Source organism: Nyctereutes procyonoides, unplaced genomic scaffold (genome assembly GCF_905146905.1).
Source record: "Nyctereutes procyonoides isolate TBG_1078 unplaced genomic scaffold, NYPRO_anot_genome, whole genome shotgun sequence".
NCBI classification, from domain to species: Eukaryota; Metazoa; Chordata; class Mammalia; order Carnivora; family Canidae; genus Nyctereutes; species Nyctereutes procyonoides.
Genome location: NW_026575159.1, coordinates 5,071,520 through 5,091,769, shown reverse-complemented (window position 1 = coordinate 5,091,769; position 20,250 = coordinate 5,071,520). Strand labels below are relative to the sequence as shown.

The 20,250-nt window shown below is 35.7% G+C and overlaps 1 protein-coding gene across 1 annotated transcript in view; it reads right to left on the bottom strand.

Annotated features, from left to right (window-relative positions):
- PKHD1L1 (PKHD1 like 1) overlaps positions 1–18,114 on the bottom strand; it is a 146,034-nt gene extending 127,920 nt beyond the window's left edge. Inside the window, exons 1-8 of the mRNA XM_055314410.1 lie at positions 17,977–18,114; positions 16,078–16,167; positions 7,895–8,039; positions 6,809–6,917; positions 5,729–5,786; positions 4,564–4,657; positions 1,510–1,563; positions 809–882 (exon numbers count right to left, since the gene is read on the bottom strand). Coding sequence (XP_055170385.1) covers positions 809–882; positions 1,510–1,563; positions 4,564–4,657; positions 5,729–5,786; positions 6,809–6,917; positions 7,895–8,039; positions 16,078–16,167; positions 17,977–18,049 — 697 coding nt within the window. The 5' untranslated portion in view covers positions 18,050–18,114. The remainder of the gene's footprint in view (positions 1–808; positions 883–1,509; positions 1,564–4,563; positions 4,658–5,728; positions 5,787–6,808; positions 6,918–7,894; positions 8,040–16,077; positions 16,168–17,976) is intronic.
- Between the last annotated feature and the right edge of the window lie 2,136 nt (positions 18,115–20,250).

Here is a 20,250-nt window from a genome sequence, read left to right as displayed (position 1 = left end):
ATACATAACCAACTGCCCTCAAATTTCTTTCATTCATTCCACAGCTATTTAATTGGATGAGATATTCTGCTGGGGGTTGAGCAACGCAGGGTGAGCAGTTCACTCTTCTCTTAACTGAGCATATTGTACAGTGGGGGATACAGTCAGTCAAGAGCAATGACACAGAGAAATAAAAACTGTGATGAAGTAACCAAAAAAAAAAAAAAAACAGACTGAACTTTGAGAGTGGAAGGCTGGGTATCAGGGAAGGCTTTTTTGATGATATTTAATCTGAAATTCTAAGGATGGGAGGCTTGCAAAAGCTCTGACACAGAATGAAGTGAAGCCTATTCTAGAATTAAAAGATTAGGATGGATGCTAGCTGAATCTATTGCAGTAATCATTTCACAGTATATATAAATCAAGCCATCATGTTATATGCCTTAAATGTATACAGTGATGTACGTCAATATAAAACTAGAAAAAAAGAATTAAAAGATTGATGTCCCTGGAGTATATAGAGCAATGGAGAAGAAAACAACATAAAAATTAAGGCTACAGCAAAAACAGCTAAATTAGTAATGGAATTTTCTGGATGACAGAAGAATTAAAAAAAAAAAAGAAATTTGAAGAAGCTTACCTTAAATATAAACCTTAAGAAAAAGGTAATTCATACATGTTTACATGAAACTGAAAAGAAGCCAAGGTAAAGAGGAAATGTTAATTTTAAAGAGAGTGATGAGGGTGAAGGAGAGTTCTAAGAGAATATAAAACAAGGAAATAGAGTCAGGATCTCTAAGAATTATAAAAAATGGTGATGAACATTTACCAATGTAAGTTCCAGTCGTCTTACAAATCATAGAACCCATGTCTCCATTTGGATGATCTAAATTTAGACCGTACCTAATAAAATAATAAAATATATATATTAATTCAAAGTTTATATTGACACTGTTTTAAAATACTGTTTCCCTTATGTATCTGTATAGTAAAGATGCATTTATTGTCAAATAGATTAAAAAACAAGTAAAATTAAATAAAATACTGTGTTTCCCTTATAAACACCTTATGGACTTCAGAATATGTATCAGGATAGGAACTGTTGCTACAACAAAAATTTCTGTGAATGAAAATATATCCCAGCCTTGGTTGCTTGGGATATATAAAACTTGCATCAAGCTTTCTTTTACAATTAAATATTCTGTAGTTAATTTGGCTATCCCCATTGATACTCCTTTTAAATATTTTTAAATACTTCAAGGGAAACAATTATTTGATAAAGATATTTCTCAAAATACCTCAAAACATAATAATCTAAATAATAGTTCATATCGTATTCTACTGGAGACAATAAGGGATATCAGGTTACACTTAACTATATAAATGATTGCTAATTTACTGTATAAAATGTTATAATTTCCACTGTATTTTAAAGGATTCAGCTGTACAGTACTGCTAGACATTGCTACTTAAACTGGTAAGTTTATATCTACTGTTTGTTTTCTAAAGAAAATTATTTGAATGACTTACAAATTATCAGATTGTGGTATGAGAAGCTCACAGGGCATTCCTCCAATATAAACTCTGTATAAATAGTTTATTGGAAAAGATCAAGTTATGTTTAGTAAATCATTTCAAAATGTTCCCTCCCACCAAGCTCACTAACATCTTATATTTTTCTCTCAATCACTTGTTATTCAACATACATTTGTTCAACAAACACAGAGGGTATACCTATATTGTTGCAGTCTCTACTAGAGATATTGGCACATATCAGGGAACAAAACAAAAATCCTGCCCTTGTGGCACGGACATTCTAACTGAGAGAGACCTGATCATAAACATGATAATCATAAGATATTTGGTGTGTTAGGAAGTGATAATACCACAAAAATAGAAAAGTGGAAACAGATAATGGGGACCCTTCCACCTGGAGTTCAATTAATTCAAGTACAAAACAGAATTTTATGTTTTGTTACACAGATTAAGTTTCAAACTTTAAGTAGGAATTAAAGGAGGGTCACAGCCAAAGAACTATAATGAAGAGAACAACTAACATCCTCAGTGCAATTGAGGTGGAAACCCTAAACTGAGAAGAGGCATGGTTGGGCTGCAGGGAAACATCTGCCTTGCATTTATTTCCCTAGCTGACCAGGTTGTCTACTGCTTTAAGGATGATAGGACCTGATGTTATTGGAAGATTGCAGGAGGGACTGACAAGTACTATATTCTTTCCCATACTCAGAACAAACCACCCAGTTTCTGTGCCAACAAATCCCAGATACAAAGTAACTGCAGATACAAACCTGAAGTCTTATAAAGTAAGGACTTCCATTTGCAGAGAACTTCAAACTTTTTACTATCCTTTTACACACAAATCCTTTCATTTATCATTACATTAGGTTTGTAGTGGAAGCACACTGAATTATTGTACCCACTGCAGAGATTTATGGATTCGTATTCTTCTAACCTCCCTCTTTACGGCACCTAAATAATAAATTTAGCAACTAACACTTAAAGGCACTTACTATGTGTAACCCTCATAACCATCTTATGGGTTAGTAACTGTTACTCTTCCATTTTATAGGTGAAAAGACTGAAGCAGAAAGGTTAAATAGCATGCTTAAACCCACAGCCAGTAAGGAATAGAGCAGGAACTCAAACCTAGATAACTGGGCTCCAGCAGTTGCTCTTACCCACACCCAAGAATTCCCATATTGGTCTGGGTTTGCCTATCATCAGCAAAACTACCCTATGTGGCCTTAAATATATATATTTTTTAGTTTTTCTCATCTTATCTTTTAGACCAAAATCTCCTTAGTGGGCACCACACCCTTTGGTTATTTGCATGTCCACTATAATTTGTACTTGATCTGAGTTTGGAGATTAGGCTGATTTGACAAGACTTGTGAGAAGCAGAAGCAGCTTAGATATTCTGGCGTCCTGACTTCCTGCCCAGTATATGGCCCATTGCTCCCTGCTAAGGGGATTCAAGCACATTGAAATGCTTTGGGGACCCCAGAGTCACTATTAAGATAGTAGAAATGGGATAAACACAGATCTAAGGCATTCACCTCTCGCATTAATAGGTATATGAAAGTTTCTGTGCATTTATATACAGTATCTCAGGGTTTTGGAGTACATGGCCTGAGTAGTCTGATCTCTGAGGTCTCTTCTGATTGCAATTCTGTGACTACATGAAATAATTTCTATCCATTCCTTTGTATTGAACACAAGTAAATTTCAGTTACGATGGGGACAGGAAGAGGAATCTTCTGAAAGATTAAGCTTTCTATTTTCTGGCATTATTATAGCAAAGGATGACTTATAAAACCCCATCTAAGAATTGGAATATAAACCATTCATAACATTCAACTATATGGAAGCAAACAAAATATTTATGCTAACCTGTCTATCTAAAATGTCAAACATTTGTTTCTCTATTTAGTATTATTTATAAGGAATCAATATGAACATTTCCAGAATATTATAGATGCATACAAATGTGATTTAATTGAGTTTTATCTCATAGAATGCCACCTAAATTACCTTTATTTTATTTAGTGAAATCTTTCAAATTACTTGTTTTACCAAATTACATACACACATGTATGTATACATATATATTACCTTTTTAAGTATTAAAAATTATCTGCTGTATGAATTGTTATCTAATTTATCTATTTATCCATTTTATACCTGTATTTAATAAGCATGAACAGGGCTTTAAGTCTTTCAAGGCAAGACTAACTAAGATAACTACATCTGTGCTACAGAAAGATTAGTGACAAAGCTAGTCCAAAATGTGGACAATTATTTTTTGATATTAGGTAACTAGCCAGTGTTACCATCAGGTCCATAGCTGGTAAATGGAGGAATCAGTATTCAATCCCTAGGCTGTTAATAACTTATTGACCAGGGGGATCCCTGGGTGGCTCAGCGGTTTGGCGCCTGCCTTTGGCCCAGGGCGTGATCCTGGAGTCCCGGGATCAAGTGTCGCATCAGGTTCCAGGCATGGAGCCTGCTTCTCCCTCTGCCTGAGTCTCTGCCTCTCTCTCTCTCTTTCATAAATAAATAAATAAATAAATCTTTAAAAAAAATATAAGTTATTGACCATTTTTAGCTTTAGCATTCTCCCATACACCACTGTGTAGAAGAAAAAGGGCCAAACTGTATGTCCAGAGACTCCAGTTTTCGGATCTTGACTAAGCAATGGACCTCCGAGGCTCCACACTTACATATATATGCAAAATTAGGCAGTTAGATTAGATAACAATGTTATCCAATAATAAAGTTCTATAACTAACTCAATTACTATTGGACTTACCTCCATGTGCTTTCTATTAATTAAAACCCATCACAGAAAATGAATTATGTCAGACCAAAAATGAAAGGCATATTCGCCACTGCTTCTATGTCAATGATCATCCAACAGTCTACTTTTCTTCCTGTAATACGGCTGAAAATACACTGATTAATCCCATCATATTGTAGTGATTTTTGAATACCATTAAATCCACTATTTTTGGAATACCATATCCCACCTATGAATGAGAACAATATATTTCCACATCAGAAATTTACCTCAAAATCCTAACATTTTTCCCATTTGAGCTTAATGCAGTATTACTTCCATAGACATCAGTGAAGATTCTCCCTTGGATAGTTATTAGTGTGCCTAAAACAAACAAACAAACAAACAAACAAACAAAAAGTTCCGTTAAAGATTACTTACCCATAAACCCATACACTTAATACCAAAACATTAGAGGTATTCCCAATAAAATCAGAATCCAGAGACTTAAATTCCAAGTTCATCACTATTTGTTTAATATTGTTCTGAAAGGTCTAGCAAATACAATAAAACATGAATGAATATGTATAGTATTTAAGCGATATCTGTACGTACTTAGAGATAAAATAAATTTTTCAGGGAAAACAATGAATTAGTCAATAACTATTGCTTGGGTCATGAATGATATTTTCAAAAATTAACTAAGATCCCTACTCTACTTCATACCAAAAAATAAATAAATAAATAAATCTTAGGAGAAATAAAAATTAAATATAAAAATAAAACCATAAAAACTCTTGAAAAATAAGTATATAGTATATAATACTTATATAATTGGAGTGGCATGGCCTTCTACAGCATAAAAATGAAGAAAGAAACAACAATAGTTAAAATCTACAGATTTAATTTTAAAAATTAAAAAATGTCTGAATGACAGGAAAAACTGTTAATAAAATTTAAATCATTAATATCCTTAAAATATAAAAGATTCTTTTAACATGGAAAAAATTGACTAGCATTAAATTAAACCAAGGAAATAAACAAGTAATTCACAAAAGAAGAAATACAAATGGTCAATAAATATATATTAAATAAACAAATTTGCATAAATCAAGAATTAGAAAAATTAGAAATGTGATACTTGAAAAAAATTAGTTCCTAACATTGTCAAGATTATAGAAAAAGGTATTCTCACATTCCTCTTGGGAATACAAGTTAGTATAATTATAACTATAATGAAGTGGAAGCTAGCTAAATGTCAGATAGGGAGATAGTAAAATACGTTATAGCAGATTTAGATGTAACCACTGAAAATCATTTTTGAAATAATATTGGGAGTTACTGAATAATCAGAAATATGTTATTTATAAATTATCAGATAAAACAATTTTATATAATAAAAATAAAATTAATGACCACAAATCAAGAAAGATATTCAGCTGTCATATAACAGACCTGGAGTTCCAGATAAAGGTGTGATGCTCTTTATCATTGGGGTTCTGAAACTTTTTGCCTGTAAAATAATACCACCAATAAGCTAATATCTCTGCTTCTTACATTATTTACATTTAAATAACATCCATAATATGACTGTAAAAATATCTCTTTTTACATATAAAAAATAAGGTTTAGAATATTATTCTGCTTGTTCAAGATCTTTTCCTTAACCACTAAAAACTCTCTTTCATTTCAATATTTTTTAGCTTGGAATTTTAACATTCAATCTTCCTTTGTTCACAGTGTAAGTCAAATCCTAGTAATAAGGCTTTCTGGTAACAACTTTTAGAAATTTGGGGGAAATAAAATTACAGAAAGCCTTCTTTTATTTAAACCTATGAAGAAAAAAATAACAAAGCATATTTCAAAAACAGAAGCAAAATCTGGATAAAATCCATCAAAGCAAGCTTTAAGCTTTAGTAATGAACCTAATAATAATAATACTCTAGAGCAATGCAGGTATAATTCTTAAGAATTGTAACACCAAAAGGGAATGGGAGAAAGAATTCCAAGGAGCCCACATGAGGGATGAAAATTCATACTTTTGATAGACAGACATAGTTTTAAAAAATATATGGGATGGTCCTTAGAAGAAATGTATTATTGTAAATATCTATGTATAGGGTAACTAAATTTTGAATGATTCCTATGGTATGTGCAGTCATATTTTATCTCAATGCACTAGAAATTATAAAGAAAGGATAAATAGTTATGATTCTATTTAAAATGAAGGTGAGTGCAATGAAGATAAGGAAAAGAAAATCAAACTAAGAGTAGAAATGGAGAAAGAAAAAATAGTGTGAGCAAGAAAACAAAGTTTAATTCATTAATAAAATTAAAGAGAGTAACAAATGATAAAAGACATTCCACGACCACAGAAGATCATTAAACTGAGTGAAGTTATTCTTCACTACATGACAGTATTTTTCAATGTGGAAATAGATAACAATCTGTAAAATTACAAAATATAAGCCCATTTCAGCAAGAAAGCAAGCACAAGATCTATCATCTATAAGTTAAAGAGGAGATCCCATATACATTGAAAGTGCATTCCCAGCTGTTGATGCGACCTCTGCAGGTATTACTTTCTGTAATAGGAACCCCATCCACACTGACTCTCACAGTATAGGAATCTTCTGGCATTGCTCTGCAAAGCAAATAAAGAACATATAAAGAATGAATGCAATGACCCTTTTATTTACTGTATATCAGTAATGAAAAATACTGCCCTAGAGACTACAAGTCATTTTTGAAAATAAATGCCTAAAATTCTAATTGATGTACAGCTAAATTCCATTCCCTATTATTTGAATTCTAAATTGTTAGAATTCTGTTCTATATCATGAAGGATCTCCATCCCGAACTCTGTACTACAAATTCTAACATCATAGACCTCAGGCAAAGCCTTATTCTAAGTACACTGATGCTTACTGAAAAGGAAAAAAAATGTAATAACAAACGTAGGAATAATCACTTAAAACAGTAATATATCACCTTCATACAGTTATGTTACGTTTTGTTTTTTTTTTAAGTTCTGATCAAATTTCTAAAGCTTTTGCTACTAAAAAAGAGCCAACAATCTTAATGTAAATGAAATCCTCTGAAATATGTGTACCTGCTTTATTATTAAAATTTGCTATATAATAAAATAAAATAAAATTTGCTATGTAAAATTATTAATTTTTCTGATAAGTTGCTAATAACAAACATCATTTTGGCTGATGGTAAAGAACTTGAAATGTCACTATACAAAATGTTTTTAATCTTAATCACTGTGTCAAGATTTTGAACAAAATTAATCAAACTATACAAGAAAGCATAATTTTGATATTTTGAGGAGCATCATTACAATTTAATAGTAGTCATTTATCTTCTAAAAAAGATCAATAATGATAAGATAATAGCTCTAATAACAGGGGAGAGGATATAGAGTTTATTTTTTTGTGCCAATATGTGGAAAGAGCATTACACTGAATAAAACAAAGTTATAAAATGGTCTAAACATTATGAAATAAAAAATAGCTGATCATTGGAAAATATTATTATAATAGAGTACATAAAAAAGTATCTAATACTAATATATACATGATAAAATGCTCTTATTAAGCATACTACAAAACATACCTGGTATAGCATGTAATTTGAGTTGAATGACTTGAATCTTTTTCTACATCACAAGAAATTGATCGGAAAGAAGAAACTAATTGCACACTATTTCCCAACTCAGCATTATCAACTCCATAGTTAAACTGGTTTGCTTGAGCAAAACCTGGAAAAGTAAAAACACTAAATTATTATTAATGGAACTCTGTTTTCAAAGATCTAACAATTGTTACTCAGTATTGAATCATAAATAAATAATAAGGAATAGTCCTGAAGTAAGCAGTTAACCTATTTTATATTTATCCCTATGATTGTAATCCTCTTTGGAAGACTAAAAAATTGCCTTCAATTCATTTATTCACAAAAAGTAATGCTTGAGAACCTATTATTTGCCAGGCGCAGAATAATAGCTTATATTCCAGTGGCAGGGTGTGGAGGGCTGGAGAAAATAGACTCTTCCCCTGCCCCTATCAGACACTCTATCTGCTGAGGATAACTATTATGAAAAAAAGCAGGCCAGATGAGACAGAAGATTTAATACAAGAGGGTTAGCTGGACAAGATACAGGCCAAATTAATACAACTGGTCCTGAAGCTATAACGGATATTCACCATACCCCCCCTTTACCACCCATTGTAGATTTCCTTAACCTTAACCAGCCCTTCAGCTAATGGAGTGACACGAGCCTTCCTCCTGAGGGTCTGAGCCCTTACTTGCTTTACCTTTGTTAGGTTGTAGTTGCCACAATTGCTTGTTCACAGTTCTCACGGGACATGGAAGCAAAGACATACCCTCATGAGTACCCTGAATTCCACACATATCCTTCCTTACCTCTTCAGGATCCTCAGAACTTATTATCTCTAGTAGTCTACTAATTATGTTTGATGAATTCAAACTGATCAAGTAGTAGTGGTAGTTTCAGTTCAGTGGAAGCCATATAGGGATCCCTGGCAAAAGTATTCTCTATCTGGAAACTCAGACCCCAAATCCAGCAGAAGCTAAAGCTGCAAGGACAGAAAGCACAGCTCAGTTTCCAGATCACTGGGAGTGATAATGACAGAGAGTAACCATTCCTTTCCGGCTCCATGCGTTCTATCAGGAAACAGTAGCATGTACCGCCATTGGATCAATGCATACAGCATATGATGGAGGCCAGCATCCTACCCCACTGGAGGTTGTTCCCAAGCTGGGATCCTAGGCTTGCCTTTTATAAACCATTCCACTATTCTACTGGGCCACAGGTTTCAGAGTGACAGGTTTTGTGGCAATATGCCCACAGTCACAACTTTTTCATTGTAAATGTGTTCCTGTTCTGAGGCACTATTTTATGGAATTTCGTGGAAGCAACTCAGACCCTGGAAGTACTCAGAAGATGGGGCTGGCAGAGGCACTGTGGATAGGGAAGGCAAAATCTGTACCTGGAGCAAGTGTCTGTTCCAGCAATAACGTACCTCTGTTCTTTACATGAGAGAAGGGGAGTAATGTAGTCAATTTGTCCCTTAGTAGCTGGTGGACTTCCTGAGGGATGGCCCCTATTGACATCTCAGCGTGGGTCTCTGCTACTGGCAGGTCAGGTATTCAGCAACTGCAGTGGATAGCTTAGCCTTGGTGAAAGGGGAGTCCATGGTGTTAGCTCAAGCACCATCTTCCTCCCATGGCCCTTCTGTTCATGGGTCCATTGCACAAGCATTGAGGAAGCCAAAGAGAGAAGCTCCTGAATGAGTCATTCAATCAATATGGTTTTTCTGTTTCCTCTATGAGGTATCCTTTCTTGTAGGAATTAACTTGAGACATAGATCTGCATGCTTTGTGCTCATACCATGAGCACCTTCACATGCCTCTTTACGAGACCTTCTTGTTTATGATTTCCTAGCCCTGTTCCTGGGAAATAGGCAGCATGTGATGTGACATAAATGGTCAAGGAAGCTTTCTGGAAGGAGTAAGCCAGAAGAAATCCATGGCAAATGCATTTTAGATAGAGGGATTATGTTGTTCAGGGCCCTGTGGTGGGAGCATGTCTCTGGATTCAAGAATTAGCAAGCATGGTTGGAGAAGTATGTGTGAGGAGAGTGGTAGGATATCAGACCAGAAATTGAGGCATTTAGATTATTTTTATGAGTGAAGAAGTATGGGAGGCTTCACAACAGAGGGATGGCATGATGTGACTCACACTTTCCAACATTCACTAGCTGCTGTTCTGAGAATAAAGACTAGAGACAGCAGCGAAGATGCTGTTTCAGTTAGTGATGGATAAATGAGTGGCATGGGGTCAAGAGAAGATTAGAGTACAATCAGTGAAGAGAATAAATACTGATACCTTTTGGGGATTTTTACCATAAAGGGAAACAGACATGGATGGTAGTTAGAAGGGAGTGTGGAGCAAGAGGTAGCTTGCTGATTTTGCTCTTGCTTTTTTTCAGTATGGTGAAAAAACAGTATGTTTACATGCTAATGGGTGTGATTCAACAGAACCAGAGAAATAGATGATGTGAAACAGAGCAGAAAATTATTTTTTAATTGATGAAAGTTATTTTAATCTTACTGTAAATACATGAAAATTCAAAACTAGATTTAGAAGTAGTTAAATATCCATTAAGTAATTTTATGCCACATAAAAGTATATTATATTGCTGGAACAACATTCAATTTTGAAATAAACCCCCAAAATAAAACCTATGGTTAAGATTAATTGGATACTGGGATGCTTGACTAGTTCAGTGGTTGAGTATCTAACTTTAGCTCAGGTCATAATCCTGGGGTCCTGGGATCGAGTCCTGCATCAAGTTCCCCCAGGGAGCCTGCTTCCCTCTCTGCCCATGTCTCTGCCACTCTCTCTGTGTCTCTCATGAATAAATAAATAAAATCCTTTTTAAAAAAAGATTAATTGGATACTGTTCTATTGATTAAATCCTATAATTAAATATTCTCCTAATAAAATGTTTAAAATATACTTAATAATATTCTAATATGCAGAGTAAACCTGTAAGTTTGTCAATGTTATAATATTTTCTGGAATAAAGTTAAATTAATAAATAAATAATTTTTGCCTCGATCACTTCAAAATCTAAAACTTCTGAATTCTGAGTTCTGAAAGTATGTGCGTTTTCAAATGTTACTTTTCTCTAAGTATTACTTAACATTAAAACACTACTATTGCAAAATTGATAACTAATAATATTTTTGAAATTATGAAGATTTTTCCTTTGCCTCCATGTCCTTAAAGTAAATTTATAAGCTATTTGCATTTCAGAATTTAATCACCTGCAGAGCATAAGCACAGTACAATAATAAACTTAAAATCAGTAAACCAGGAAAAAAGTTAAACCCAAAGATTTGGATTTAACTCCAAATCCTATGTGTATATATACTGCCTTTGTTAGAAGAAATAAATAAATTTTAGGTATTTACTTTAAATTATCATGTAGTTTTGCAGTATGCTTCAGAAAACACTACTACCACACATGCTCACATTAAATAACCCTTAACAGCTGATGTGGCTGAACTGGGGTTGCTAGATATCTCTGATGTTATTGCTTTTTAAATTATTAAACATTTTCAGTGTTTCTAAAAAGGCCCATTAAAACGTGAATTGCCTAGTTTAAGGACTTCACTGGGCCAGATGTTCACCAAATGCCAAAGCCCCTAAACTCCAGCTCTGGGAAAGTTGCTTGTTTGAGATAGTGCTATTTAAAGGAACCCTAACAACCTGGATTGGAATCCTAGCTCCAACATATCCTTGCTGTGAACCTTCGGGTGTTCAAACTCTAGATATAAACTCTCTCATTCTTAATCTTCTTATCAGAAAAATGACCATAGGTGCACCTGGGTGGCTCAGAGGTTGCGGACCCACTTTTGGCTCAGATTGTGATCCCTGGGGTCCAGGGATCGAGTCCTGTATCAGGCTCCTCAAAGGGAGCCTGCTTCTCCCTCTGTCTATGTCTCTGTCTCTCTCTGTGTGTCTCTCATGAATAAATAAAAAGAAAGAAAGAAAGAAAGAAAGAAAGAAAGAAAGAAAGAAAGAAAGAAAGAAAGATGACCATAATCGCCTATTTATTGGATTGTTAGGAAGATGAAATGAGGATTGAATCTTATTGGGTCTTATTATTGGTCACAAAAATCCTGAAATTTAAGTTCAGTGTTAACGTAATCCCTTTTAAATAACAGAAAACTAATAAATGGGTGGCCAGGATCCAAATCCAGGTTGTAGATGTCAACCTGGCACCTGCGATATTCGGAGTAAAACAATATTTAAAAACATACACTCTAAAGCTATTACCCATTACCATATGTAACTTCCTTCAGACCCTATGTTCTTAGCTCTTTTCCTATCTTTTATATGCAGAAAAAATAAGCAGACACTCAACAAAGGGTAGGGATTTGAGTACACACCACTTTCTTCCTCTAAGCTTAAATTGTAACCAACAGAACTCATCCAATTATAAGCTACAAAGATAAGTATCAATTTGACTTGTGAAAGATATTTGCATTGAATCTTAAGTTTTGATTCTATGACTGCAATTACTGCTAAAATGAAATTTTGAAAAGATACAGGAAAGCACAGAAAAGCAAGTTACTTGCAAACCTGCTCTTTTCTTTTGCCAACTTCTGCTTATCTTTGGAGTTCACGTTGAGCTTGAAATACACAGAAGGGCTGCTGGCAACTAACTAAAGGATGGAAAGTTTTACTTGTAGCGTGGCTCAGGATGTGATACATGTATTTATTTTCCTATTAGGCACATGTCACAAAATTGGTATGGTAACACAGATTTGTTCTTCAGCATTCCTGAGACAAATACAATCGTAAAAAATAAAATCAACAAAAGATGTTATGTTTTTTGCTGAGTTGTTTTAATATCATATATATATATTTAATGTCACATGTGTATTTATTGTCGTATATATTTTTATATCATATTTATGTTGTCATAATTTGTCATACATATATATATATATATATATATATATATATACACACACACACACACATACACCTCATAGGAGTAAAATCCATGGGAAAACATGAGCCAAGTCAGTAACATTTTTCCTCATTACAAATATTGCTTAAAAAACACAACCATAGAAATATTTCTGATTTTTTAGCTAATTCCAAAGATTCCAAAGAGGAATCACCTCTAAAAAAGAATTTCAATATACAAGTATAATACTGAATTTAAAAATTGGGTATAAAGAGGATACCACTGGAAGTACTCCAAAGCACAAAGATTACAGGAAGGGTTGAGTGTACCCTGGAAACAGAAAAGGCTGAGGCTTCAGATGGAAATTCCTGGCATGTTGGTGTGTTTTTTTCTTTTGCAGAAAAACTGGAGACAAGACTTGCCAGGCACGCAAACCTGGTTCTCCTGATATCAGCCTGTGCTGCTATCATGGAAAATGTCAGTGTCGTTAAAGCCAGCAGTTGCCATGTACAATGTAGGCTGTTTGGAATTCTCCAGTTAAAAATACACAGGGCTGAGAGAGTATAAACCTACTCAAAAGTTGAAACATGCAAAACAATGAGAAGGAAAGGTACAGTGTGATGAAGGATAATTTCTCAAGAATGAAAACAAACCTGTGACATAAATGCAAAAAAAATATATACAAAAATAAAACAAAATAACAGAAATAAAATAGCTCTAATTTGTGGAACAAATAGTATCTATGGGTACCTTAGATACATCATCCTTTTCAATATTCACAACAGCCCCACCAGGTATGAAGCAATATCCTACTTTACAGATGAGAAAGCTGAGGCTTAGGGGGGTTACCTGCCCCAGTCACATAGTGGGAAGGGGCAAAGATGGACTGAAAACCAGACAGACAGGACCGAAGTCCCCGTGTTTTCCATAATATTACAAAAACTATCTAATTCAACACTTCAGTTAGATAAAAATATATGGAATAGAGAATTATCTAGGGGAAAAAGGTAAAAAGTAAAATACTATTCCTTCCATTTTACTTTTTTTTTTTTTTTTTTTTTTTTAAGTAAAGAGACCGATTAAGAAAGACAACTGAGAAATACAGGTAAAAAGTTAGAAGCACTCCAGAACTAATCATCAAAATGCTAACACCCCTCATTAAATCAGTCCTCTTAGAGACACAATTATTTCCATGATCATGCCAATGCTCAGAACACTTTTACTTGGGCATCATAATGGTAAAATGATCTATCTTTGGCTCCTGAAGGACAGCCTTTAGAACAAAGTAATATAGTCGCAAATTTTTGCTTAGGCAAATATGATGTGTGGAAATGGCCAAAAGTTAATTGGCCATTTATTACCAAAATACCAAAATATTAATAGTAGATCTTTCTAGAAGGTAGAATTTCAGAGAACTCACTTTCTAAGTCAAACATTTCTATAACATTTAATTTTTTCATCGTGACTTTACAAAAATAAAACATTTTTATAGTTACATGGGACCAACATTTAAGTAATCATCTGGCAGTTACAATTCCATTTAGAAAATGTTCTTCTGTGATTAATAAATTAGCTGTGCATGCAACTCTAAACATAAAGATGGGTCAGAGGCAACACTGATGGATTATGTGAATGTAGTTCCTCCAAATAAATTTTGTTCAAAGTACTACATTCCTGTAGTTTTGGAGGTCTGGTGTGTTGCATAAATTTACATTCTATGCATATCATGGGCCCTGAAAACCTATATAAAACAGTACACAGACTCAGCCTCTGAGAAAGACACATGTTAACCCATTTTTAGTTGACTACAGTATGTGGCCAAGGCAGGAAGAGGGAAAATAAATCAGGGTGGAGATGCAGGTATCTGCAATTCCAATAGGATTTAACTATTCTATGATTCTCTGTCAAGAGCATTCAGAAATTGAGATGGAGGGGAAAACTAGAAATTCACCATGACACTAGTGGCACACGATATACTGTGACTCAGAAAGTCCATGAAAGAAGCAAAGGTTATATAGCTAAATTCATAAAGACGGTCTTCCAAAATGTATTAAGAATAGAATATTTTGTTTTGTTCTGTATTTATAACTAAGGGCCATCTGGGTCTATGTACTAAAACTCAAGCCATGGCTCCTGGATCAGAAAAAGTTCAGGTCTCCATGAAGAAAGAAATAGCTGAGTAGTTATTTTGTTTTGTTTTGTCTTGTTTTGTTTTAATCTAAGCATTTCTCTCCTGGCTTTTAAATCTCTGTCAAAAACCTAATAGCTTCCAAGGACACAGTATCTTAACAGCAATTTAAGGGAAAAATGGATAAAGACACTTTTAAAATGGTCTTTAACAAATGCATTGCCTTTGGGTATTTAACTCTAAGCAACAAAAAACGATCAAACTTTAATCCAAAATATATTCTTCACAATTTACATGCATAAGCCATTTTAAATATATCACTGAGACTGAATTCTGTAGAAATGTTACTTAGAAGTATTGAAAGACATTTCAACATATCTGACAGAATAATTAAATATCTTGCTCTGTCAATTCTAACTTTGAAAAACTTCTCATTTCTCTTTTAATTTTCAAGACCAGATAATAGTTTTTGGTATTTTTTAAAAATGTTTTCTTTCCCAACCTTCAAAAATTCGTAAGCTGAATAGTACTATAATTTAGATGGTAGAGACCACAGGACTAAAAGAACCAAATATTTCTATTTAATCTTAGGCAGAGTTACTCATTAAATAAATTCACTGCTTGCCTACGATGTTTCCTTTCAAGACTAGTCAAGGAGATAGAGTCATACATAACCCATGCTTTGATGAAGCATTTGATAAGGACTGGGTGGCAGGAGAATGGATCCAAAGTTTTGCTTTCAATTGCCTTTCTGTCTTCATTAACATTCTATATCTCTAGCACTCCCTCTTATTAAACATTCTACCTCCCAAGCCCCTCCATGTTATATTTGATATAAAGATAAATGTTATTAGACCCATGAAGAGCAAAGCAAATAATTGCAAAGTTGAGTTAAAGATGTTTCTTTCAGTTCAGTCATTATAATCCAGATTTTGGGAATTAAATTAAGCAAGTAATTGTAGTATCAATTCAGATGATCAAGTTGGTAGAGACTCTTAAGGATTTTGTTAGCTGTCAAAGGGGTAGAGTTTTACTACCCTGGCCAAATGCAGAAACATTTTTTGTGGATTTTTTTTTTTAAGACCAGAAAGGTCTAAAAGTGAAATGGTCTTTAAAATACCTCAACTTTGGCCAAAAGAAAAAAGAGCGGGCCATCATACCTTCTCCTTTGATAGTCAGCCTTGTCGCTCCATTTATGCTGCCATATTTAGGTATTATTTCTGTGACTTTGGGAATTATTTTAGAGCCATCTGAAAGATATTAAAACACAGTAATGGTAAAAGTGTCAAGTATTTCAATTCAAGCATCAAATTTGATACCACATATTATAATGTTGTAAGAAAAACATCATGAAAATTATAGGCCTGGAAGTAAAAACACCTATATTTTATCTGCGGCTCTACTAGTAACCAATGACTTGACAGGGAAATAAGTCATTAACTTAATTAATACTCATTGGTTTTATGCAAAGCACTCCCTTTTGTGCCACAAAGAGCAGGAATAATACATGATGATTTTCATCACTCTTACCTATTTATAAAACATTTATTAAACCCTTAATTTCATGTAGTGCTCAACTAAACTGTAGTTCCATTGCAGTTAGCAGCCCACACAGTAGCAGACGATGCTGGAAAAACAACACTGGGGAGACATAGGCCATTCATTATAAAAGCAATTAAGAAAAGCAAATAATAAATGAAGATGCAGAGAATAGTCCAGGTACACAACCTAATGGTGTATTTAAAGAAGAAATTGTTTTCTGTGACCAAGTAAGACTTCAGGAAAGATCATTTCTGGGATCTTTTTAGCCTCCTGATGATAGTAAGTTCTTACTCTACTGGTCACTCATTCATTCAATGAATGGTATAGAGGTCCTGAGGATATAAAAATGTGTTAACTGTCTTGACTTTTGTATAGAGTGACAAGAGAGTAGATGGGCCATGGGTAACTAAGAAGGAGCAGTTCACTCCCTTCTTCGTTATTCAGTAGGGTCACACTGGCTTCTTAAACGAAGGGGTGGGGTCCCTGCTGCATCTTAACAGCAATTACTAATAGTTAGACAGGACCACCTACTGGAGAGATAAAGAGTTCTAGAAAGAGGGAGGTGCCTGTGCAAACACAGAGGTGAGTGAGCTGCTTCTCAAGAGAACTATCAGTACGCTTTAAAACAACTCAAAGATACACGGTGGCTAAAATGGTTTGTTTTCTGCTTAAACTACACAAATCTGGTAATTATTAGATCCAGTTACAATTCCCAAAGCACGTGGAAAAACTAAAGTGGACACAAAAAGAAAAGCTATAGAAATTACTGTTTGAAATAGATGTATGAGAAAAGGTTAAAGACATCATAATCCTATAGTTCATCCGGGCCTGCAAGAAGCTTAGCATGGACTTCAAATGTCTTCTGTACCTCGGGTCTGACTTTGCCAAGAGCTCCAAGGCTGATGCTGCTTCAGCACATTTATAACTTCGAGCAGCCCCCAGCCAGGAGCAGGAAACTCCAGCGAGGGCTCTGGATCCTATCTCCGAGACCGTGCTGCTCCTCACCTATCTCAGGTTCATCCTCCCTTATCTCCACGGGACAACTCCAATTTCTTATCTTATCAGTCTCTTCCAACCCTCTCCTGGGTATTACTTTGAAGGCAGAGGGCCGCTGCCCCTGGAAGTGACTGACAAGCAGCCACAGAGACCCATTCCTGTCCTACTGGGGGACACTGCCCTCCCTTCGGTGGGGGAAAGGGACCCAAGAAAAGTGGGAGAGGACTCAGATTGCATCCCCTGCCTGCACCCCCCGTTAAGTGTGTCTTTTTCAACTGAGTCCCCCGCGAGTGGGGGCGGTGAGGTTCTATAATTCAAGCAGTAACTCTTCTGACGTAAGAGCAATCCCTCTACTCCTCCTTCTGTGTGTGTGCGTGTCTGTCTGTCTGTCTGTCTGTGAGGTCCCCCCCTTCCAGGTCCCAGGTCCCCAGGATCGCAGCCTCGGCTCCGGGCTGGTGCCCCGCAGTCCCAACCCTCCCGCGGCCCCGGGAGCGGGGTCGCGCCTGCCCCGTAGCAATTACCTGCGCGGGGGTCCGCGGCGCACAGGAGCAGCCCCCACAGGCCCCAGGTTCCCAAGAGCCACAGGTGTCCCATCGCCGCGTCAGCCCCGCAGTCCGCGCGCGCCGCTGGCTCGCAGGCGCCGCGGGTGCCGGGCTGGGCTCGGGGACCAGGACCCGCGGCGCGCACGGCCCTTCCCACGCGCAGGCGAACGCGGCCCCGCCCCGCCGCACCCTGGCTCTGCCCGCAGACGCGCTCCCGGCGCCCGCGAACCAGTGAGTGCTGACGCCCAAGGCCGTCCCCACAAGTGTGATGACTCCACTCCTTTTGGCCAGAGGGACCAATGGGCAAGTTTTCCATGATCCCCGCCCCCTCCCTTTATTAAATTCTAGGCCTGCATACTTTCCTTAGCCTGTAGGCTTTGGCTATTAACTATCCCCGGGTGGACCTAACCGTCCATCCAATACACAAACCCCACACATTTCCCCCCTTCACATTCGTGTAAATTAGTGTTGTTCCTTTCATTGACAATCGTATGTATTGATTTCTCTGCCTGTCCCAAACACCATGCCCAGTGCTTTAGGGACTTCAACTCACAATAATCCCCAAAGGACTATTACTATTACTATTAGTTATGATTACTATTCTTATCCTCCCCCTACCCCGGGTGTTCCAAGCTGTCGCCTGAGGCACGGAAGGTTGACTAACTTGCCCATGGACGTATAACTAAGTGCCCAGTGAGGATTCAAGCAGTGACTCCGGAGCCAGTGCTCTTACCCCCTCCATTGCTCCCAATTTAGCACACTTCTGGTGAGGTCTTGCAATGCTTAGGACATCTTTATACTAAAAATTATTCATGGTCTTTGAAATTCATATTTAACTCAGCATCCTGTATTTGCCAAATTGGACTACTCTAGTTGGGTGGGAAGACCGAAGAAATAGAAGAGAGGGGGCATCTGGGTGTCTCAGTGGTTGAGCGTCTGCCTTTGGCTCAGGTCATGATCCCGGGGTCCTGGGATCCAGTCCCACATCAGGCTCCCCGCAGAGAGATGCTTCTCCCTCTGCCTATGTCTCTGCCTCTCTCTGTGTCTCTTATGAATAAATAAAAATCTTTAAAAAAAAATAAATAGAATTCTAAAATAAGTAAAATAATAAAATTAGATCCTTGTGCTTTAAGAGTTTATGTTTGTTTAGCTCATTGAGGATTAATTTTGTTGTTATTGTCAGCTTTGGTTAATTACATTCATCTCATAATTTTCTACAAATTGACTGCCCATGTCACCATCCTACTGAAAATAGTGCCTGCAAGGTACCACTGACCTTCTTACTCTTGGAACTCTTTGTAGCATATGACACTGTTAACATCTTTCTTGAAATTCCATTCCTCTGAAGAGTCTTGGGTTTCCTCCTACTTCTCCAATCACTTGTATCTCATATTTTTCTCTTACATCTTCTTCCTGAAAATTGATGTTCCCGCAGCTTCTACTCATCCTCCCATCCGCTATCTGGAAGTAAGTCAATTAGCAGAAAGCTTGTTGAATGCCAACTTGCTGGTTAATTATTTGCCAAATTTACTTAAAGACTGTAATGTTGTATAGCTATAATTAGCAACTTTACCAAGAATCTCTTAACATTAACAAAAATATTCACTTCAAGTTATTAACTGTGACGTGTAGAAGTATGTATTTCAGTATCAAAAACCAAAATAAAATGTAATAGGGGAATAAAAATTGTATTTGCTTGGTTAATTTTTATTTCTTTCCGATGCTTTTCAAATTAAATTGACCTAAGTTAAGTTTTGGATGATTTCATTAAAAAGTAATTTAAGTGCAATTTAATTCAAAATTCTGATTTTTCAGATGCTTTTGAATTTATAATTAAAACAGTATGAAAAATAAGTGAGATTTATTTATTCTGCATTTTGGATATATTAATAAGTGATTAGGAACCTCTTTATGTTGATTTCTGTTTTGCCAAACCTTTAATATTTTTAAGATTCTTTTACCAAATCCTCAGAGTATGTTAACCAGAAAATGGCATACAATATTTAGCATATATTGTAGTTACTCCCACTGTGTCCTATTTCATCTTTTTACTTATTTCATACTAACCATATGGTCCCTTCCAGATTATAGTAGTCCCTTTCAGATATCTTTACTTTCTTTATAGCTAATCTTCTTATAGCTTTCTTTATAGCTAATAATCTTATAACCAGTTAACCATATAGGGAACCTATATATGTTACTTATAATATGCATATGTAACAAGTTAACTCTATATGCAAGTATGAATAAGTA